The sequence below is a fragment of the Diadema setosum genome, chromosome 14 (genome assembly GCF_964275005.1).
Source record: "Diadema setosum chromosome 14, eeDiaSeto1, whole genome shotgun sequence".
Lineage (NCBI taxonomy): Eukaryota > Metazoa > Echinodermata > Echinoidea > Diadematoida > Diadematidae > Diadema > Diadema setosum.
Window position 1 is genome coordinate 23,267,216 of NC_092698.1, and position 23,912 is coordinate 23,291,127.

Below are 23,912 nucleotides of genomic sequence, written 5' to 3' on the forward strand. Positions count from 1 at the left end.
ATTTCTTTTTCTACTTACATGTAAACTACACATAACAAATTTCATCTATACTCAGGGAACGAGAATTTGTCCACACGAAAGTCTGACATGGATCACAAAAGAGTCAGATGAAAAAAAAAAAACATTTTGCAGTCGACTTCTGGACGGCGAAATCACCCCATATTGATAAAACTAAAGGAAGAGAATGTGAAAGGTGCATTTTCACTATTATGGTAAGGAATAATACCTTTTTGATCTTAAGGCAAACGTAATAACAATTTACAAATTGAATCAAAAGGTAGATGTCTGGTACGTTTCTTTTCGTAAAGAGTGGAGGAGGACTTCGATCTTTCAGAGCATTCCAAAGGAAGGCCAATCAAAATGGTTCCGGGGTTGGAAGAGAACCGTTACCGCACTCCTCACGAGGAACACAGCGGTCTCCGCTCCAGTCGATCACCAAGCCTCCGAGACAGTTGCAGCCAGGCACGCACACTGCCGGGCAGATTCTAGCACTGCCAGGTGGGTTGTCACAGGAGGCGGGTCCGCACCCTGACCCACATTCGCGAAACTCCATTCCGATTGGGCAGAGATCTTAGAACAGTAGAAGGAGAGGAACATTGCATTGCTCTGATGAAGTATGAAGACGTGAGGTATCTCAATCAAACATGGGTAGGGGCATTTCATGAAGCGTTTTGTCAGATAAGTTACTGAAATTCTTGCATCTGATTAGCTGAGAGCAAATTTGTCAGAAAAAAATTTTCGACAAAACGCTTCAGGAAATACCCCCTCCATTTCATCTATAATTTATCAGTCCACGCTTATCTGGCCGGTTTCCTCTCATGTGATTCTTCAATACAATGGGGATTTCAGTGTGTAAGTTGTGAAAAGCCTGTATCACAGCATAATTGCCAAGATATGCAGTATACATTGGTACAGACGTAACTGCACTCAGCGTGGTGTCGCAAGTTGGTCGCTATGACAACTTTAGCGTTGAAAGATATCAAGTGTAGAACATGTTTGATTAAAGTTACTTGTAACAGATATAGGATTAGCAACCACAGGAGCAGTAAGGGTATTGTCGAGATCAGACCAATGTCAAATCATTGCATTTCAAAATATTTTTTTTTCTTATCATGGAAACAAAGATTTAGATGAAGTGAAAGCCTTAACGTCTGACATATCTCGCAAAATGTTAATGAAATTTCCCGTCTTAATTCATCATTAAATAAAAGACCCGAAATATTTTATGTTCATCAATACTTTTCTTCTGTTGTAACAATTAAGAGATTACAAAAAAAAAAAGAAAGAAAGCAAATCATGCACATAGCAAAGGAATAGTCGTGAGGCTGGGATATAATCTCATCTACATCATGTCACATGTCTCATCCCATTTACAGCATCACTATTTCTCGAATTCCGTAATTTATGTTTTTTCCCTGATTTTGATAAAACTTTGCCCATTTTCCTTGTTTCATTTCATAATACACAGGGAAGACGATTTGAAAATGCAATGGATTTTCTACTTATCCCTTCATTTTGTAACTCAGAAACCCCTTAAGTATTTGTACAGGATCCACGAGGATCCCGTAGACTGTGACTCAAATGCAGATATTAACATGAGCGATGGAATAGCCAAGAGATAAGTGATTTTTTCCCTCTCAGTTTGTTGATATCGGTTGGTTTGTGCTAAAGGAAGGATTGCTGCATTGTGGCACGAAACATATTTAATTCACTTGTAAGTATATAACTTTTGTTTATTTCAGAAATTGATGGGCATTAGAATGACTTTATTCTGGCCCGACTCGACAAAAAATATGAGTGTCTCTGAAATTGTAATAATTCTGGACAAAACACCCGCTATATTGGTATTCCGTGAAGCTTGCTTCACTTCTATGTTAACACAAATTGCCGAGATCTATTTCACCTTGACTTGACCTACAAAAGCTTCACAAAGTGCTCTCTCTGCAGCCAAGGTATCCCAGGGTTAAAACCTCCATACGACTCTCCCTGGCAATCTAACCACAGGCCAGGCACATGTCATAATTCGTGTTTGCCTCTGTTGGAGACAATAGGAAAACTCATTACATTTCCCTTTTTAGTGTACATACGTGTATATTTTTTGAATAGCTAGATTTTACATGTACTAATCTTCTGTAACACTGACAAAACAAGTATGAGTTCTCTGACATTTCTTGCTAACATAATTTACACACTCATAAATTTTTATTACGATTTGGAGGGTGTTTTCCCCCCTGCTATCAGCTTAGCTCCTACAGCACTGACATCTGTTTTATTCGGCCAAATGATAATCGTCACATGGCTTTCTTCTCCACACACACACGCACACACACACAAAATCTGCAATATAGTGAACATTTGCCACTTTACTGAAACAAGTTTGCATTCTTTTCCAAGCACCCCAAAAATCCTTTCGATATGCTCACTTCCGTAACTTTCAAAGTTCATAGCGCATTCATCTAGTTCATTCATTTACAAAGGTAGCATACGATTATTATATTTTTGTTGTTGTTGTTGGCTGAACTCAAAATGATTGAATTTTCTTGTCGATGTGATTGCAATACCTTCACTGGCCATCAAGGAAGAAACACAACGTTCAGACAAAAAGAGAAGCTGGAAATGATTCCCCTCTTATTATGAAAAATCTTGCGTAAAATCGTCTTAGAATCTTTGTCCATATTCCACAAGCATATCCTGACGTATAAATTGCCGTTTAATATTTATTTTTGATGACAGCATGGGTGGAATTAACCAAGTCGTAAAACATATGAACTAGAGTGAAAATTTATCAATTTTTACAAGTATGTTCTAAAAGATGTATATGAGCACGCAAATATAGCGCTACGGTTCTACAAAAGCGAGAAATGCAGCATACTCTTCAATAGGAAACTGGGAAATGGACGCAAACATTAGAGTCTATACGCTTTCACACGAATTGATTCAAATGATGTTTTGGTGTCTAACTAATGCAATACCAAATTTTCAAAAAGCCCTGTTTACTTTAGGTGGTAGCTTTGTAGGAATAAGCTTACCTTTTCATGAAGAATATAGGAAAAGTGATAAATTTCACTCACTCGAGCATACAACTCCTGCGTCCTCGCTGTGACGGCAGTTATGTACGCCATATCCGTTGTGTCTGCATTCTGTCAGGTTTTGTTCATTTCCAAGGCATTGAACATCATCAAGGACTATCGGACCCTGACCTTCACCGAAGTATGCTCGACTAACGGCCCTCTCTGCACTCGGGTAGCCCAGCATCCTACACACCACTTTAGCGTCACCGAGCCCCCAAAAGTCGTCACAAACTGTCCCCCAAGCACCATCGTAGAGAATCTCCACACGACCCTCTCTGGCGCTCGAACCATTAACGAGTCGGATGCCAAGATTTCCTGGTGTTTAATCCGAAAAAAAAAAGAAATACAATTTTCAATTTCTCATTATTTCATTAACATTTTACCGTTATTGCTGCAAGAATAAGAGAACCAGAATGACTCAAGTGTGACAATTCGTTGAAGGAATGTCAAAATTTGACAGTTAATTTTAAAAGAATGAAGAAAGTGAAATTCGCTACACTGAAAACAAGTAAATATTTTCTTCACTTTATTCTTTCCATAATTCATAAGGAATGCATTTCGAGTTGTCAAGCTGAACCTCAATAATGTTTGCTTAATTTTGTACAACAAAATCCTAATTTACCAGGTACAATGTATACAAGATAAAGACACATAAGATTTGATTAAGAGAAATCAATTTTTACAGTAACATGCTTAAGTTGCTATAGTTAAGTGTCCCTCGGCAGGTGACCAATGTTTCTTTAGGATCTTTTTTTTTTCTTGGTTGAGACTTAAGCTAATCTGCAGGTTATAAACCTAAATGGCTGCTCACGTTATACGCATATACTAGTTTGTGTTCAATAACTAATTTTGTTTTCTGCCGATATGCGAAACTCTGACATGGATCACAAGATTCAAGAAGAAGAAGAAAAAGAAGCCCATTCCATATTTACGTTCATATTTACTTTAACATCTAAAAAATAGGGAATAAGACATCATTTTTAATCAAAAGGCAACTATGAAACGACTTAACTATCATACGAAAAAGGTTCGGGCGAGTTTCTATTTTGGATAGGGCAGACTAAAAAAGGAAGAGAGAGAGAAATTAAAAAGAGGACTAGGAGTTTTCAGGAAAGTCGGTACTAGGTTTGAAACAGGGTCGTTACCGCACTGAGCAGGAGTAACACAGCGGTTCCCGCTCCAGTCAGTCACCAAGCCTGCAGGACAGTAGCAGCCAGGCCGACACACTGCTGGGCAGAATCTACGACTGTTAGGCGGGATGCCACAGCGGGCGGGTCCGCACCCTGACCCACACCCATTAAACGTCATCCCAGGTGGGCAGCGATCTTAAATAGGAGAGAAACATCATATCTCTCTGACAATTACTCTGGGTATCTATACAACAACAACAACAACAACAACAACAACAACAACAACAACAACAACAACACCAATAAGAATAATAATAGCAATAATGATGATAATGATAATAATAATAATAATAATAATCCTAGACATTTTCAGCCATTTGTTCTTCTGGGCTCTTACTTATAGAATATCCCCTCATGTGATTCGATATGGGCGTGGGGAATAACTACCGTAATCCAATAGCCTGTTTGGCTTAAATTGGCCGTAACAGATATCATGTTTATAGTATTATCAAACAAATATAACAGTTAAAGTGTCATTGACATTGGACCAATATGATTTCAAAGTTTGAAAAAAACTGTCACAATTATGATCAGACGCAAATTTTATGAGCCATTATTGGTTGTGCAGGTTGTGCAAGGGTTCGGGCCAGTTTTTATTTTGGAGAGGGAGGACTGAAAAAAAAAAGTAAAAGGAGGACTAGGATTTTTGAGGAAAGGCGGAGCAGTCGGTTAGGTTTGAAAGAGGATCGTTACCGCACTGCACAGGAGTAACACACCGGTCCCCACTCCGGTCGATCACCAAGCCTTCAGGACAGTAGCAGCCAGGCCGACACACTGCCGGGCAGATTCTACGACTGTTAGGTGGGTCGCCACAGCGGGCGGGTCCGCACCCTGACCCACAACTCTTAAACACCATCCCAGTTGGGCAGCGATCTTAAATAGGACAGAAACATCATTCCTCTCTGATAAGGACTCGGGGGTATCTAAACAACAACACCAACAACAATCTTGGACATTTCAGTCATTTGTTCTTCTGGGCTCTTATACTTATACAATATCCCCTCATGTGATTCAATATGAGCGTGGGGAATAATTACTGTATATGAATTTCAAGAGCCAATATAGGCCTATCAGTGTTTGCTGTAACATGCTGTCGTGAGTTAGACTGATATATGATAACTGCTGACTTCAGTGTTCAAAAATTCTATTCACGAATTTGAATGACCGACGAGATTCCGTCGCCAGCTTGACATGAATTTGAATGCTCATTGGTGAAACGCATGCTCCTCTATTAAATTTGAATGCTCCGATAGTGAATTTGAATGCTCCGACAGTAAATTTGAATGCTCCGATAGTGAATTTGAATGACCGGATTTTGAATTTTATTGCAGATTCAGTGCTGCGAGCGTGGAATGCGCGAAATTGAATGCTCGGAATAGGAACTTGGATGCCAAAAGTATGAAATTGACCGGAAAACCTATGTTATCAAATGAAAACGAACAGCTAAAATATCATTGACATCGGACCAATATAACGTTGATTTCAAAGTTTGGAAATGTTTTCACAAAGTATGATCAGACGCAAATTTCTAAGAGCCGAAAGTGTCTTCGCCAGGCGCGTTCTTTACTGAACAGGAAAAAAAAAGAAGTAAAGTCATTTTGTGCATTAATTGCGGTGAGTTTTTTGCAAGCGGTGCTACTATGGGGATATCGATTTATGACACAAAAGAACAACACCACCACCAACAACAACAACATACACACACACACAAACAAGCAAACAAACAAAACCTCCTACGCTGAAGAGATTCTTAGTATGTCACGGCTCAACTCATCATCACGTGTAAGCGTGTTAACACTTTTCTTCAGATTTGAAAACCTAAGTTTTTCCCCCGTTTTTGAAAAAAAAAAACTGTGTCTTTCGTTTGTCTTTCTTGTTCCCGTTCACGATACATAATATGGAACACGAAGGTAGTGGATATGCCCATAAAAACCTTCCAAATCGGGATAGTTTTATCGATGATATCATCTATCAATCACCGCATTATTACACAGTCAAACCTGCCTTAGCGGCCACCTGTCTATGGAGGTCACTCTTTTCGTTTCCCATGGGTGGCCGCTACAGACAGGTTTGACTGTATATTAAGTTTTTCTTGTACAAAAAAGTACAATACTGAATTGAAATCAACTTGAATAAGATGATCACAACATTGATCTTGTTGTCATAAAATTATTGGGAAGTTTTCCTTCATCCTGTAAGATCACAAAGCAACAACACTATCTTCACTTAATCAAATATTAGTTATTCAATCATATCACCTTGAGAGCACATCATTAGTTTGCATGTTTGCATCAAATTTGAACGTTTATGATAATTAATCGAGTGACTGAATTTCGCTTAACCATAAGAAAGTGTAGTTGCTGTTTCTTGGATGTGCATGTATTGCCATATAGTCATCTTACCGAGATATGAAGCTCCTACGACTTGAAAGATAATACTAAATCATTAAAGGGACATTTTTTTTTTTCGTGCCATCCAAGATCTCACAGTACCTGCATCATCTTGCTTTAACCAAATGTATAAATGTATTCAATGAATTCTTACTAAACATGCGACATATGCGCTTGTATCTTCTGCTGGCATCAGATTAGAGCGTGTAAAGTGAATCTTGTGTCTTGATATTTGGAAAAAAAAGTGAAGCACATAATATTATATCTGTATATCTTAGTTCAAAGAGGATAAGGCACCTATCTACCAGTAAAATGTCCCTGGAATGTTTTCACGATGAAAGTTTAGAGTTTTTGTAATCTCTGCATGTCTGTATCAGTCCGTCTGTCTCTGTCTCTTTGTCCGTATGTATCTCTGTCCCCATTCCATCTGTCTCCCACACCCCCCCCCCTCTCTCTCTCTCTCTCTCTTTCTTTTCTTTTATTTTCTTCAACATGACCTACCTGGCCCGCTTGGACACTCTTCCAGCGGTACACATCTCTGCCCGCCTGGCTGCTCCAACACTGTTCCCGCTGGACAGAAACAGCCTGCAACACATTGTCGGGTGCATATCTGGGGGCCGGGATTATCACAAGTTGCGGGACAAGCAGTGCCGCATCGATTGTACGTCATTCCCGAGGGACAAGTGCAATTCACCTGCTCATTACGGGAGAAGAACTCCGCGACGCAAGTGCAGGAGTTTGTCCTAAGCAAATGTTAGGAAATATGATTTCATGACTACGCGTACACAAAGGCAATAGAAATGTTGCGTTCTAGAGGAGACCAGACTCCGTTGTGCAGTTATTTGACTGTGTCGTAACATCCATGCCTTAACATTGATTACTCTTACAAATGCAAGAATAACGGAAACTGAATCCGAATCAAATAATTTCCTTTCCACATAAAGGAATGCATGGTGATATACGTAATGCTTACATGGGTCATATCTGAGCGATTACTTTCGTTATTTCACACTCCCATGAAATTATCAAGGGCCCTATTTTGAAACTACAAGTATACTCTACCTGCATTCGGCCAGGGGGAACAGATCGCAAGTTGCAAATGTGCAGGGGTCCACAATACACTGCACAGGATTGGAGCATTGCTCTACTTAAAGAAAAGCAAAGATTTGAAAGATAAAAGAATTGATAAAAACTTGTTAGAACATCAAAGTGGTTAATGCTGGATAATCAGTGGAGGTAAAATTAAAACGGAATTTGAAATTGAAATTAAAATGACCCCATTTGGGTCATTTTTGTGACCCCGATGGTTGGTTATTTTAAAGTGACCACGGAGAGCGTGGCCACGGAAACGGGATTAAAAATGACTCCGTTGTGGTTATTTTTTAAGAGTGCATAATTAGGATGATACTTTGTGTTTATGTGTGAGTGTACATGTATGTGTGTGTGTTTGTGTGTGTGTGTGTGTGTGTGTGTGTGTGTGTATTTGAGGCTTTCTTATCGATATGCAGTGAAAATCTATTGCTTTCATCATTACTTTAGACAAGAGAAAGTCAAATGCCCTTGGCATTAAATTGCAAAGTGTAATAAAGATTTAGAGTATACCATAGTACACGGACCGTACTACCGTACCATAGTATACGATTTCATATGAACGAATGTAATGGTTGTTTATTTATATTATGTGAACCCATACGCAACAAAACAAATATCATGCAGAACTGTTTACTTCTGGTGACAGCTATCTAATATCATTGAATATGGGCAGGTATTTTGCCACTCCATGGAAAAATAGGGAGCGTGACAAATTTCACTCACCCGCGCATTCAACACCAGCGTCCTCGCTGTGACGGCAGTTATGTACGCCATATCCGTTGTGCCTGCATTCTGTCAGGTTTTGTTCACTTCCCTCGCATTGCACATCATCAAGGACTATCTGACCCTGACCTTCACCGAAGGACGCTCGACTCTCGGCCCTCTCTGCATTCGGGTAGCCCAGCATCCTACACACCACCTGCGCGTCCTCTATGTCCCATAAGTCGTCACAAACGGTCCCCCAAGCACCGTCGTAGAAAATCTCCACACGACCTTCTCTGGCGCTCGATCCATTAACGAGTCGGATGCCAAAATTTCCTGGTGTTTAATTGAAAAAAAAAAGATTTTCCATTTCTCATATTTTTTTAAACATATTACCGTGATTGCTGCAAGAATAACACTCAAGTGTGACAATTCGTTGAAGGAAAGTCAAAATTTGACAGTAAATTTTAATAGAATGAAGAAAGCGAAATTCGGGACAAATGAAAACAAGTAAATATTTTCTTCACTCTATTCTTTCCATAATTTATAAGGAATGCACTTCGAGTTTTCAAGCTGAACCTCAATAATGTTTGCTTAATTTTGTACAACAAAAGTCTAATTTACAGGTACAGATGGTATACAAGATAAAGTCACATAAGATTTGATTAAGAGAGATCAATTTCTACAGTAACATGCTTAAGTTGCTATAGTTAAGTGTCCCTCGGCAGGTGACCAATGTTTCTTTAGGATTTTTTTTTTCTTGGTTGAGACTTAAGCTAATCTGCAGGTTATAAACCTAAATGACTGCTCACGTTATACGCATATACTATAGTTTGTGTTCAATAACTAATTGTTTTCTGCCGATATGCGAAACTATAACATGGATCACAAGATTCAAGAAGAAGAAGAAAAAAAAGAACCCTTTTTCATATTAACGCTCATTTATACTTTAAACAATTAAATAATAGGGAATAAGACATTATTTCCAATCACAAGGTAACTGTGAAACGACTTAACTATTATATGGAAAAAAAAAGGTTCGGACAGGTTTCTAGTTTGGATTGGGAGGAATAAAAATGGAAGAGAGAGAGAGAGAGAGAAGAAAAAAGGGAGGACTGGGAGTTTTCAGGAAAGTCGGTACTAGGTTTGAAACAGGGTCGTTACCGCACTGCGCAGGAGTAACACAGCGGTTCCCGCTCCAGTCAGTCACCAAGCCTGCAGGACAGTAGCAGCCAGGTCGACACACTGCTGGGCAGAATCTACGGCTATTGGGCGGGACGCCACAGCGGGCGGGTCCGCACCCTGACCCACACCCATTAAACGTCATCCCAGGTGGGCAGCGATCTTAAATAGGAGAGAAACATCATATCTCTCTGACAATTACTCTGGGTATCTATACAACAACAACAACAACAACAACAACAACAACACCAATAAGAATAATAATAACAATAATGATGATAATGATAATAATAATAATAATAATAATAATAATAATAATAATAATAATAATAATAATAATAATAATAATAATTATAATGATAATCCTAGACATTTCAGCCATTTGTTCTTCTAGGCTCTTACTTATAGAATATTCCCTCATGTGATTCGATATGGGCGCGAGGAATAACTACCGTAATCCAATAGCCTGTTTGGCTTAAATTGACCGTAACAGATGTCATGTTTATAGTATTATCAAACAAATATAACAGTTAAAGTGTCATTGACACTATGATCAGACGCAAATTTTATGAGCCATTATTGGTTGTGCAGGTTGTGCAAGGGTTCGGGCCAGTTTTTATTTTGGAGAGGGAGGACTGAAAAAAAAAAACAACAACGAAAAAGTAGAAGGAGGACTAGGATTTTTGAGGAAAGGCGGAGCAGTTGGTTAGGTTTGAAAGAGGGTCGTTACCGCACTGCGCAGGAGTAACACACCGGTCCCCACTCCGGTCGATCACCAAGCCTTCAGGACAGTAGCAGCCAGGCCGACACACTGCTGGGCAGATTCTACGACTGTTAGGTGGGTCGCCACAGCGGGCGGGTCCGCACCCTGACCCACAACTCTTAAACACCATTCCAGTTGGGCAGCGATCTTAAATAGGAGAGAAACATCATTCCTCTCTGATAAGGACTCGGGGGTATCTAAACAACAACAACAACAACAACAGCAACAACAATACCAACAACACCAACAACAATCTTGGACATTTCAGCCATTTGTTCTTCTGGGCTCTTATACTTATACAATATCCCCTCATGTGATTCAATATGAGCGTGGTGAATAAATACCGTATATGAATTTCAAGAGCCAATATAGGCCTATCAATATTTGCTGTAACATGTGCGTGAGTTGGACTGATATGATAACTTCAGTGTTCACAAATCGCAATTCAATAGCCCGTTCGGCTTAATTTGCCCATAACAGATATCATGGATATAGTATAGGTTTTCCCGATCAATTTCATACTTTTGTCATTCAAATTCATTAATGTGCATTCAAATTCACACAGCGCACTCACGCGAAAATATTCTGGCATTCAAATTCAGAATCCGAACAATCAATTTCATTTATGGGAGTTATTTTCGTTTTCGTCAAATAAAATTCACGCTTGGGCGTTCAATTTCCAAATGCGAGCATTGTATTTCCTACTCTTGCAATCAAATTCACGCGATAGTCATGTGATAGTCCTGATGAGCTTGTTTGGAACATTCAATTTCATTTTCAGGCGATCAAGTCCCTACTTCTTGCATTTAACAAGGAAAATGGAGTAGACTTTTTTTTTAAGAAAGGAGAAAGGGCATTCACAACCAATGAAGGCTTGCACTCATGTATTCTTTGTTTTTCATCTCAATAAATTTAAATTGTAAGCTCCAATCAGCAGTGCATCCAAACAACACAACTACAATCGATGATGCTGCATGCTGACAACGCTCCAACACTAACCACATAATGACAATGCATCAATTTAAGACAAATTGACACAGAATGATCTCACATAGTCCCGCACACAGCTAAAGTAAACCAATGATATAGCAATAAACTACAAACAAGACGTATACAATGTTCATGTTATCACTTTCACTGTAGTCGATTTTTTTTTTTCAAAGGTGTCAACCGAATTATGCTCGTCTGTAGGCTATACAGTCCCTAATGTTTGTTTTCTGTTTCATTTTCCATCTAAGAAGACGGCTGGATAGCCCATATTCAGCTGTAATAGCTGGCTTTCCATGGGGTCCAGTTGTACATTGGATGTAAGGTGGGACCATTTCACCGGGTTAAACCCCCTGCTCTTTGTGATGAATAAAATTGATGTGGACACTTTCACGTGTATGAGTTATGACTCTCTCACACATGGCATCTCCATTCTATGTCCTATCCGAGGGACATAATATGTGCCTGTATATTCCTTTTCGTGGGACCCGAGTGCAAATTTTTTGATAAACAGGTGGACCTCTACTGCAAAATAAATAATCTTCATCATAAATCCCAATATATTCAAAGCTAAATGAAAAAGACACACACACACACACACACACACACACGGCCCCAAACTAAGTAAATTCAGGACTTCTTTTAAATTGAATGCAGATATTTGGAACATGGTTGGCTATTCATGAATTTGAATGACCGACGAGATTCCGTCGCCAGCTTGACATGAATGTGAATGCTCATCGCTGAAACGCGTGCTCCTCTCTCCATTTTGAATAGTGAATTTGAATGCTCTGTGAATCTAAATGATCCGATAGTGAATTTGAATGACCGGATTTGGAATTTGATTGCTGATTCAGTGCTGCGAGCGTGAAATGCGTGGAATTGAATGCTCGGAATAGGAACTTGAATGACAAACATAACAAAAGTATGAATTGACCGGAAAACTATATATTATCAAACGAAAAGGAACAGATAAAATTTCATTGACAATATAGATTTGATTTCAAAAATTTTATGAGCCGAAAGCGTCTTCGCCAGGCGCGTCCCACTCGGTCTACCACAAACCTTCGAAAAAAATCCTGTGTTATATTTTCTTCACTGAATAAAAAAAAAAAAAGAAGAAAAGTCATTTTGTGCATCAATTGCCGTGAGATTGTTGCAAGCGTTGCTCCTATGGGGAAATTGATTTATGACACAAAACAACAACAACAATATAACACACACATACACACAAACAAACAAACAAACAAACAAAACGTACTACGCTGCAGAGATTCTTAGTATCTCACGGCTCAACTCATCATTACGTGTTAGCGTGTTAACACTGTTTTCCCCCGTTTTTTGAAAAATATAACTGTGTCTTTCGTTTGTATTTCTTTGTTCCCGTTCACGATACGCATGGAACACGAATGGAGTGGATGATATGCCTATAAAAACCTTTCAAATCGGGATGGTTCTCTCAATGATATCATCTATCAATCACTGTATTATTACACAGTCAAACCTGCCTTAGCGACCACCCGTCTGTAGCGGCCACCTGACTATGGCGTCCACTGTTTTCGTTTCCCTTGGGTGGCCGCTATAGACAGGTTTGACTGTATATTAAGTACTTCAGTTACAGAAAAGTACAATACTGAATTAAAATCAACTTGAATGATATTATCACAACATTGATCTTGTAGTCATTACTTAGCGGGAAGTTTTCCTTCGTCCCGTAAGATCACAAAGCAACAACACTATCATGACTATCTTGACTTAATCAAATATTAGTTATTCAATCATATCACCTTAACAGAACATCATTTGTTTGCATGTTTGCATCAGTGTTGAATGTTTGTGATAAGTAATCGAGTGACTGCATTTCGCCTAACCATAAGAAAGTGTAGTTGCTGTTTCTTGGATGTGCATGTATTGCCATATAGTCATCTTACCGAGATATGAAGCTCCTACGACTTGAAAGATCATACTAAATCATTAAAGGGAATGTAAGATCTCACAGTACCTACATCATCTTGCTTTAACCAAATAATTATATGTACTCAATGAATTCTTACTAAACACGCGACATATGCGCTTGTATCTTCTGCTGGCATCAGATTAGAGCGTGTATAGTGAATCTGGTGTCTTGATATTTGAAAAAAAAAATGAAGCACATAATCTGTTTATCTTAGTTAAAAGAGGATAAGGCACCGATCTAACAGAAACATGTCCCTGGAATGTTTTCACGATGAAGGTCTAGAGCTTTTGTAATCTCTGCATGTCTGTACCAGTCTGTTTGTCTTTGTCTCTTTGTCCGTATGTATTTCTGTCTCCCATTCCCTCTGTCTCCCCCCCCCTCTCTCTCTCTCTCTCTCTCTCTCTCTCTGTCTTTCTTTCATTTTCTTCAATATGACTTACCTGGCCCGCTTGGACACTCTTCCAACGGTACACATCTCTGTCCGCCTGGCTGCTCCAACACTGTTCCCGCTGCACAGAAACAACCTGCAACACATTGTCGGGTGCATATCTGGGGGCCGGGGTTATCACAAGTCGCGGGACAAGCCGTGCCGCATCGATTGTACGTCATTCCCGAGGGACAATCTTCTGCTGGCATTAGATTAGAACGTGTATAGTGAATTTGGTGTCTTGATTTTTGAAAAAAAAAATGAAGCAAATATATCTGTATATCTTAGATAAAAGAGGATAAGGCATCGATCTACCAGAAATATGTCCCTGGAATGTTTTTGCGATGAAGGCTTAAAGTTTTTGTAATTTCTGCATGTCTGTATCAGTCTGTCTGTCTCTGACTCTTTGTCCGTATGTATCTCTGTCCCCCATTCCCTCTGTCTCCCCCCCCCTCTCTCTCTCTCTCTCTCTTTCTTTCATTTTCTTCAATATGACTTACCTGGCCCGCTTGGACATTCTTCCAACGGTACACATCTCTGTCCGCCTGGCTGCTCCAACACTGTTCCCGCTGGACAGAAACAGCCTGCGACACATTGTCGGGTGCATATCTGGGGGCCGGGATTATCACAAGTTGCGGGACAAGCAGTGCCGCATCGATTGTACGTCATTCCCGAGGGACAAGTGCAATTCACCTGCTCATTACGGGAGAAGAACTCCGCAACGCAAGTGCAGGAGTTTGTCCTAAGCAAAAAAAAAAAAAAATGTTAGGAAATATGATTTCATGACTACGCGTACACAAAGGAAATAGAAATGTTGCGTTATCGAGGAGACCAGACTCCGTTGTGCAGTTATTTGACTGTGTCGTATAACATCCATGCCTTAACATTGATTTACAAATGCAAGAATAACGGAAATTGAATCCGAATCAAATAATTTCATTTCCACATAAAGGAATGCATGGTGATATACGTAATGCTGACATGGGTCATATCTGAGCGATTACTTTCATTATTTCACACTCCCACGAAATTATCAAGGGCCCTATTTTGAAACTACAAGTATACTGTACCTGCATTCGGCCAGGGGGAACAGATCGCAAGTTGCAAATGTGCAGGGGTCCACAATACACTGCACAGGATTGGAGCATTGCTCTGCTTAAAGAAAAGCAAAGATTTGAAAGATAAAAGAATTGATAAAAACTTGTTAGAACATCAAAGTGGTTAATGCTGGATAATCAGCGGAGGTAAAATTAAAACGACCCCATTTGGGTCATTTTTGTGACCCCGATGGTTGGTTATTTTAAAGTGACCACGGAGAACGTGGCCACGGAAACGGGATTAAAAATGACTCCGTTGTGGTTATCTTTTTAAGAGTGCATAATTAGGATGATACCTTGTGTTTATGTGTGAGTGTACATGTATGTGTGTATGTTTGTGTGTGTGTATTTGAGGCTTTCTTATCGATATGCAGTAAAATTCTATTGCTTTCATCATTACTTTAGACAAGAGAAAGCCAAATGTCCTTGGCATTGAATTGCAAAATAATAAAGCATCAGAGTATACCATAGTATACGATTTCATATGAACGAATATAATGGTTGTTTATTTATATTCTTATATTTGTATACCAATACGCAACAAAACAAATATCATGCAGAACTGTTCACTTCTGGTGACAGCTATTTAATGTGGATGGGTATTTTACCACTCCATGGAAAAATAGGGAGCGTGACAAATTTCACTCACCTGCGCATTCGACACCAGCGTCCTCGCTGTGACGGCAGTTGTGTTCGAGATATCCGTCGTGCCTGCATTCGGTCAGGTTTTGTTCACTTCCCTCGCATTGTACATCATCAAAGACTATCTGACCCTGACCTTCACCGAAGTATGCTCGACTAACGGCCCTCCTGGCGCTCGGGTAGCCCAGCATCCTACACACCACATGGGCGTCGTTGAGGTCCCAAAAGTCGTCACAAACAGTTCCCCAAGCACCGTCGTAGAAAATCTCCACACGGCCCTCTCTGGCACTCGGCCCACCAGCGAGTCGGATGTCAAAATTCACGTTTCCTTTTGTTGGGTAAAAAGACATTTTAAATCGTAAGTAGTTTCATTCCCATTTTGCTCTTTAAACTTTACTTGCACTGCTGCATCACCTAGATGACAAGGGAGTTGTGATTGACAATACTCGTCAATATACTCGAGTATATCTACTCTTCGTTTTCAGGTCAGCTCGTCGGCTATAACATCATTTGGATTGGGCTGATGTTTCTCATCCATCGCTATCCTATCACATAGAAATTGTGACATAGACTTTACTCTATTTTTATGTCTCGTTTTGTTAGTTGATTACCATTGGAGATTTATATTCATACTATTGCCAAAAAGGTGCGTCGATTCCTCGACAATTTTTCTGTAGCTTTATTCCAGTCATGAAATACCATTCACTTTCAATTTCGGTGTTTTACCTAAACTCAACGTCGAAGATAAAACCAAACTATTTCTATGGTATTCTATTGAAAATAAAATGTATCCTTGTTTACAGTCTGGTAGTATTACACAAAATATTTCAGCATCGTCACATTAAGGAATGCATGTTTTCTGATAAAGAGGGAAAAGTAACTGACAACTATGTAGCTTGAAAAATCGAAGTGCAAATTGAGTTGTTTATATTATGTATGTTGTACTTTATATCCCGAAAGAAGTCACTTAATGCGCTTTTATATTGGGAGGCAACATACTACATAAGTTGATGTCAACATGGTCGTCATGTAAACACAAGGTATAGATGTGAGCCATAGGAAGTGTATCACTTTCTTAACTGTTAAAGAAATCAAAAGACATAAAAAGAAAAGCATTTGACTGGGAAATTTGAGAAATATATTCATCAAGTCTTACAGTATGTATAACATTATGAACGGGAAATTCTGCCCACTCACCTTGACATACAACACCAGCGTCCTCTGAATGACGGCAGTTATGTACGCCATATCCGTTGTGCCTACATTCTGTCAGGTTTTGTTCACTTCCCTCGCATTGCACATTATCAAGGACTATCTGACCCTGACCTTCACCGAAGTATGCTCGACTAACGGCCCTCCTTGCTCTCGGGTAGCCCAGCATCCTACACACCACCTGAGCGTCGTTGAGGTCCCAAAAGTCGTCACAAACGGTCCCCCAAGCACCGTCGTAGAAAATCTCCACACGACCCTCTCTGGCGCTCGAACTATTAACGAGTCGGATGCCCAAATTTCCTGGTGTTTAATCGAGAAAAAAAACACAAGAAATACAATTTTCCATTTTCTCTTTATTTTTTTTTGAACATTTTACCGTTATTGCTGCAAGAATAACAGAACCAGAATGACTCAAGTGTGACAATTCGTTGAAGGAAAGTCAAAATTTGACAGTTACTTTTAAAAGACTGAAGAAAATAAATTCGACACAAATGAAAACAAGTAAATATTTTCTTCACTTTATTCTTTCCATAATTTATAAGGAATGCACTTCGAGTTGTCAAGCTGAACCTCAATAATGTTTGCTTAATTTTGTACAAGGTGTTACAAAAAACATTTCCCACTTTTGATCCTTCATAGTTCAAAAACTATATGTCAGATAACACTAACATTGACATGAGCAATAGCTGAATAGTGTACAATTTTGTTGGAGGTAATTTGAAAATGAAAGCATGATTCAGTTTCGTTAAATTCAACATTAATTTTCCAGTTAGGTTCCAGATTTTGCTCTATTTTCAACCCTCTGTACAAAACTTTAACTTTGCACAGGGGTTATTGGTGTGTATTGGAGTGTGTTGTTGATACCCAGACAATGGTCTTGGACAATGGCCAGGATTGGAATGCTCTATTACATATTCATGGGGAATTCCACTATCACAGCTAGTCTTTATTTATTGTGAAATGTGGTGTATGCAAGCACATGGAAACACGTGCTTACTTTTTTTTCATGTGCATGCATTTCACCCTGTATCATGAAGTCAGACTAGCAGTGCTCAGGACAATCCATATGAACAATTAATAAAGCATTCATGTGCCTTGCAGCAAAGCTCTGAACAGGTGGTATCCAGGTCCATTGTTCAGGGTCATTGTAAGCACACACTCACATACACGTCATTGGTTCCTGTGTAAAGTTCAAGTTTTGTACAGAAGGTTAAAATTTGATCAAAATCTGGAACCTAACATTGAAATAAATCATTGATTTCATGAAACTTATAAATGTTTTCATATTCAAATCACCTCCAAATAAATTGTACACTATTCAGCTATTACTCATATCAATGACAGTTTTATCTGATATATAGTTTTTGAACTATTAAGAATCAAAAGTGGGAAATGTTTTTTGTAACACCTAGTACAACAAAAGCCAGGTACAAATGGTATACAAAATAAAGTCACATAAGATTTGATTAAGAGAAATCAATTTCTACGGCAACATGCTTAGGTTGCTATAGTTAAGTGTCCCTCGGCAGGTGACCAATGTTGTTGTTTTTTTCTTGGTTGAGACTTAAGCTAATCTGCAGGTTATAAACCTAAATGGCTGCTCACGTTATACGCATTTACTAGTTTGTATTTTGTTTTCTGCCGATATGCGAAACTCTGACATGGATCACAAGATTCAAGAAGAAGAAGAAAAAAGAAACCTATTCCATATCTACGAGAACAGGAATAAGACAGACATTCATGTCTTTGACTCTTTTGGCGAAAGCGTAGATGGCAGCAGACATCCAAAAGATTACAATTTATTCTTCAAAGAGGAAAAAGTGAGTAAGTCTGTATGTGAGAAAGAAGGCCAAATGGCTAGCTGTGTCCTGCATAGTCATACGACTGCAATAGAAAGGACTTTAGTCTCCTCTTGAAAGAATGTATGGATGGGGCGTTTTTTTTTTTTATATCATGATTCAGAGAGTTCCAATAATTTGGGCCGATATTGGCACATTTCAATATAAGAAGTATAAAGAAGCATTTTGAAGAATTGCAGTTATTGTTAGATAATCCAAATAAATCTTTATTTTCAGTGATAGGACTCACTGAAACGTGGTTGTCTTTATGTCCAAAACAGTCTTTTGCGCTTGAAGGGTACAATATTTTTGCGAACAATAGAACTCATCGCTCTGGTGGTGGAGTCGCTTTATATGTTTTACGCTGCTTTGAATGCACTGTCAATGAAGAGCTTAGCAAAATGAATGACATTGTTGAGTCACTTTTCATTGAGATTACTGTTCCTGGTCAGAAAAACATTGTGATAGGTATTATTTACAGACCTCCCAATTCCAACAACAAAGACTTTTTATCATATCTCACTGAGCTGCTTACAAACCCTTTATTTATAAACTCAGACTCTTTTACATTCGGTGATTTTAACATTGATTTGTTAAAACATCTAACTGATCGCAAACAATATGTTTTCCTGAACAATCTGAACAATCATAAGTCTGATATGAGAGAAGTGTGGCGTGCCACAAGGTAGTTTATTGGGCCCGCTGTTGTTTATTGTTTACATTAATGACTTTTATGCTTCGTCCGATGTGTTATCGTTCATACTTTTTGCCGACGATTCAAATGTATTCTACTCACATGAAGACCCAAATACTCTTGTGCAGACAGTTAATTCTGAATTACAAAATTTATGTGAGTGGATACGAGCAAATAAGTTGTCTTTGAATATCCAAAAAAACAAAATATATGCTTTCAGTAACACTTTAGATAATTTGAATGCGGACATTTGTTTTGGTGACGCTGTCTTAGAAAATGTTTCCCATATAAAGTTTCTCGGCATTACAGTTGACAATAAACTCTCTTGGAAATTTCATATTGATAATGTCTGTAAAAATTTCTCGTAATATAGGTGTTATTAATAGAGTAAATTTTTTCATTCCTCATCATTCTTTGTTTACATTGTATTCATCTCTGATATTACCTTATTTGAATTATGGAATTTTGGTATGGGGAAATACGCATCAATTATTGTTGGATAGGGTTCTACTGTTACAAAAGAAGGCTCTTCGCATTATTTGTAATACCGTTCCATATTCTCATACAGATCCTTTGTTCTTTGATAATAAGATTCTGAAAATTAAAGATTTTTTTTTATTACAAATGGGGCAATTTATGTATACTTATAATAATAATTGCCTCCCGTTAATCTTTAACTTTATGTTTATGCGTAACCGGACATACCATAGATATCCAACTAGACAGTCAAATGAATTTCATTTACCTCTGTTAAGAACCTCGCTAGCTCAGCAGACTTTTATTTATGTAGGTCCTAAATTCTGGAACTCCCTTCCCATGGATATAAAAAATGCACCTTCATTGAATTCTTTTAAAAACAGATTGAAAATGTTTCTTTTGAAGTCTTATAATGTAACCGAATGAATTTAATTTTGTAATGTATTTCGTAAGCACGACATTGTCTTCTCTTCTTTCACTATAGGCTGCATTCTCTTGTGGCATAGATAATACTGCGTGCTAGTATTCTATACGTGCTCTCGACGTCCCCACAGTTACAATCTCTTCCGCTGGAAAGCAGCTCGACAATGTATCACTTTCGAAGACGCTTGGCTAATTGTCTCTGTGGGCTTTCGCCCTTGGTGATTGCATCAAAATTATTTAGTCTTTTCTGTTTCTCCCTCTCTCTCTCTCTCTCCCTCTTTTCCCTGTTTTTTGTTCCCTCTTTTCACACTTTTGCTTTTTTTCCTCTCTATTCCCGACTTCCCCAGTTTCCCGCACTCTTTGTAGTTGTAAGTTTTTCACCCCCTTATTTCCCCCTTTCCCTCAGAGGTACCCACATGATACAAGCCTAGTCTTTTGAGTGGGTACCTCCACTTTTTTTTTTCGCAGAATGTATATAGAATGTATGTATCTTTTTTGTACTGATCATGTAGACATGAACATTATGTATATTTTGTTACTCCCATGTCAAACTCATAATATTGTTTCTTGTACATTCTGTTGGAAAGAAAAAGTGAAAATAAAGTTTGAATTTGAATTTGAATTTGAATATATAAATAAGTGTATTTTTAGCAAGGATCGTGCGTAAGAGGGGTAAATGAAATTCATTGGAACGCCTAGTGGGATATTCATGAAATAATTGGTTTTTTAGGAACATGGACTCAAAAATAGATGGAAGCAAATTGTTACATTACTTGTACACAAATTGGCCTAAATTATACAAGAATAAATCTTTAATTTTTAAGAGCTCATTAGAGGCAAACAACGTGTTTGTATGAGAACGTACAGGGGAATGGCAGATAATGCGGAGGGCTTTCTTTTGCAAGAGGGACACTCTTTCAAGTAAATTCCGATGCGTGTTGCCCCAAACTAAAACTCCATAATTCAAATGAGGTAATATTAACGACGAATATAACATAAGTAGTGTTTTTTGTGGAATATGAAATTTCAATCTATTAATAACACCTGTACCACGTGATATCATATTACAAGTATTATCAACATGTGATTTCCAGGAAAGTTTATCATCTACAATGACCCCCAAGAATTTGATATTTGATACTCTTTGTAGATGAGTATCATCTAAAACTATATTTGTGTTTAAACTATCAACAGTATTGCTGAAAATTATATATTTCGTTTTTTTAGCATTAAGTGATAACTTATTAGCTCTGACCCAATTTGTCACTTTATTCAATTCAATGTTGATTTTGTGAACAAGAAAATCAATATCATTATGGGCAAAAAATACGTTTGTATCATCTGCAGAATGAATAAAAGAGAGATCATCAGATACACGACAAAAATCATTGATATAAATAATGAACAATAACGGCCCTAAAAGACTTCCCTGTGGGACGCCACATTTAACTTCTCTGATAACTGAATCATTGTTTTTAATTGTAACAAATTGTTTTCTATCGAACAAATAATTCTTGAACCACTCCAAGGCCTTCCCACGTACTCCATAATGCGATAATTTATAAAGTAAATTGTCATGATTGATGGTGTCGGAGGCCTTGGAGAAGTCCAAGAAAATACTAACTAAATGAGAATGATTATCAATGGCATGAACTACGGTATTGTCCGTATGTATCTCTGTCCCCCATTCCCTCGGTCTTCCCCCCCCCCCCCTCTCTCTCTCTCTCTCTCTCTCTCTCTTTCTTTCATTTTCTTCAATATGACTTACCTGGCCCGCTTGGACATTCTTCCAACTGTACACATCTCTGTCCGCCTGGCTGCTCCAACACTGTTCCCGCTGGACAGAAACAGCCTGCAACACATTGTCGGGTGCATATCTGGGAGCCGGGGTTATCACAAGTCGCGGGACAAGCCGTGCCGCATCGATTGTACGTCATTCCCGAGGGACAATCTTCTGCTGGCATCAGATTAGAACGTGTATAGTGAATCTGGTGTCTTGATATTTGAAAAAAAAAATGAAGCAAATGTATCTGTATATCTTAGTTAAAAGAGGATAAGGCACCGATCTACCAGAAATATGTCCCTGGAATGTTTTTGCGATGAAGGCTTAAAGTTTTTGTAATCTCTGCATGTCTGTATCAGTCTGTTTGTCTCTGTCTCTTTGTCTGTATGTATCTCTGTCCCTCTGTCCCCCCCCTCTCTCTCTCTCTCTCTCTCTTTCTTTCATTTTCTTCAATATGACCTACCTGGCCCGCTTGGACATTCTTCCGGCGGTACACATCTCTGTCCGCCTGGCTGCTCCAACACTGTTCCCGCTGCACAGAAGCAGCCTGCGACACATTGTCGGGTGCATATCTGGGGGCCGGGGTTATCACAAGTCGCGGGACAAGCCGTGCCGCATCGATTGTACGTCATTCCCGAGGGACAATCTTCTGCTGGCATCAGAATAGAACGTGTATAGTGAATTTGGTGTCTTGATATTTGAAAAAAATGAAGCAAATATATCTGTATATCTTAGTTAAAAGAGGATAAGGCATCGATCTACCAGAAATATGTCCCTGGAATGTTTTTGCGATGAAGGCTTAAAATTTTTGTAATCTCTGCATGTCTGTATCAGTCTGTCTGTCTCTGACTCTTTGTCAGTATGTATCTCTGTCCCCCATTCCCTCTGTCTCCCCCCCCCCCTCTCTCTCTCTCTCTTTCTTTCATTTTCTTTAATATGACTTTTTTTTCTTTTCTTTTTTTACTCCAATTAATGAATCGGAAATTATTGATATTGTTCAATCTCTGGAATGTAGTAAATCCTTTGGGCCTGATAACTTAAGGGTGAATTTCTTGAAAGAAATAATTTACCCCTTAGCAGCCCCTCTCACCCATAATATTTATCCCTACTTAACGGTAAGTTTCCAGACTCTTTCAAAATCGCCAAAGTTATCCCCATTAAAAGAGAAGATCCATCAATGGTGAAAGATTATAGACCCATCTCATTGTTACCTGCAACATCGACAATTTTAGAAAAAGTAGTTTATAAGCGTCTCTCCTCGTTCATAACTGAAAATGAAATATTAAATGTGAATCAGTTTGGTTTTAGGAAAGGATTTTCTACCGATTATGCTATAATCAAATCTGTTGATGATATTATTGATGCGCTTATTAAAAAGGAGCACATAATTGGAGTCTTTATGGATCTTAGTAAAGCATTCGACACTATTGATCATGACATTTTACTTGAAAAATTATATAATTATGGCGTGAGAGGGATTACTTTGTCGTGGTTTAGAAGTTATTTAAGTCATCGAAAACAATATGTTGCATTTAAATCCAGTCACTCATCATATTTGAACGTGTCATGTGGTGTCCCTCAGGGATCTATCCTCGGGCCCCTACTTTTTTTTGATTTATATTAATGATATTATCAATTCCTCTCCTCGTTTAAACTTCATCTTATTTGCAGATGACACCAACGTTTTTTATTCCCACAAGGATATTGTAACACTGGTTGATACATTAAATATCGAATTAAGTAACATTTCGAAATGGTTTAGAAGTAATAAGCTTTCATTGAACATTGATAAAACATGTTTTATACATTTTCATACGCTTCAATCCCAACCCACACTTCCTCAAAGTATTTCTATTGATGATATAAACATTGCTGAGAAACATTCAGCCAAGTTCCTAGGAGTGACCCTAGATAGCAATCTAACTTTGAATACTCATGTCCAGAATATCATAACAGCAATATCCAAAGCAACTGGTGTTTTAAGG

The 23,912-nt window shown here is 38.5% G+C and overlaps 1 protein-coding gene across 1 annotated transcript; it reads right to left on the reverse strand.

Annotated features, from left to right (window-relative positions):
• Positions 1-355: 355 nt before the first annotated feature.
• LOC140238222 (scavenger receptor cysteine-rich domain-containing protein DMBT1-like) lies at positions 356-16,933 on the reverse strand. The gene is made up of 13 exons (XM_072318158.1): positions 16,698-16,933; positions 15,508-15,828; positions 14,832-14,913; positions 14,262-14,503; positions 13,775-13,960; positions 10,358-10,537; positions 9,610-9,789; positions 8,467-8,781; positions 7,714-7,795; positions 7,153-7,394; positions 4,169-4,396; positions 3,072-3,386; positions 356-570 (listed from the first exon to the last, which is right to left on the reverse strand). The coding sequence occupies exons 1-13, from the start codon at positions 16,879-16,881 to the stop codon at positions 356-358; spliced, it is 2,772 nt and encodes a 923-aa protein (XP_072174259.1). The 5' UTR covers positions 16,882-16,933.
• Between the last annotated feature and the right edge of the window lie 6,979 nt (positions 16,934-23,912).

What these genes read in the sequence shown, in the direction of transcription:
- LOC140238222 (XM_072318158.1), bottom strand. Translation starts at nt 16,881, where the DNA reads ATGCTGGGCTACCCGAGAGCAAGGAGGGCCGTTAGTCGAGCATACTTC. An exon ending in CGCTGGTGTTGTATGTCAAG is followed by an intron (nt 15,829 to 16,697) that starts GTGAGTGGGCAG and finishes ACCCAACAAAAG; the next exon opens with GAAACGTGAATTTTGACATC. An exon ending in GACTTTCCTGAAAACTCCTA is followed by an intron (nt 3,387 to 4,168) that starts GTCCTCTTTTTA and finishes ATTAAACACCAG; the next exon opens with GAAATCTTGGCATCCGACTC.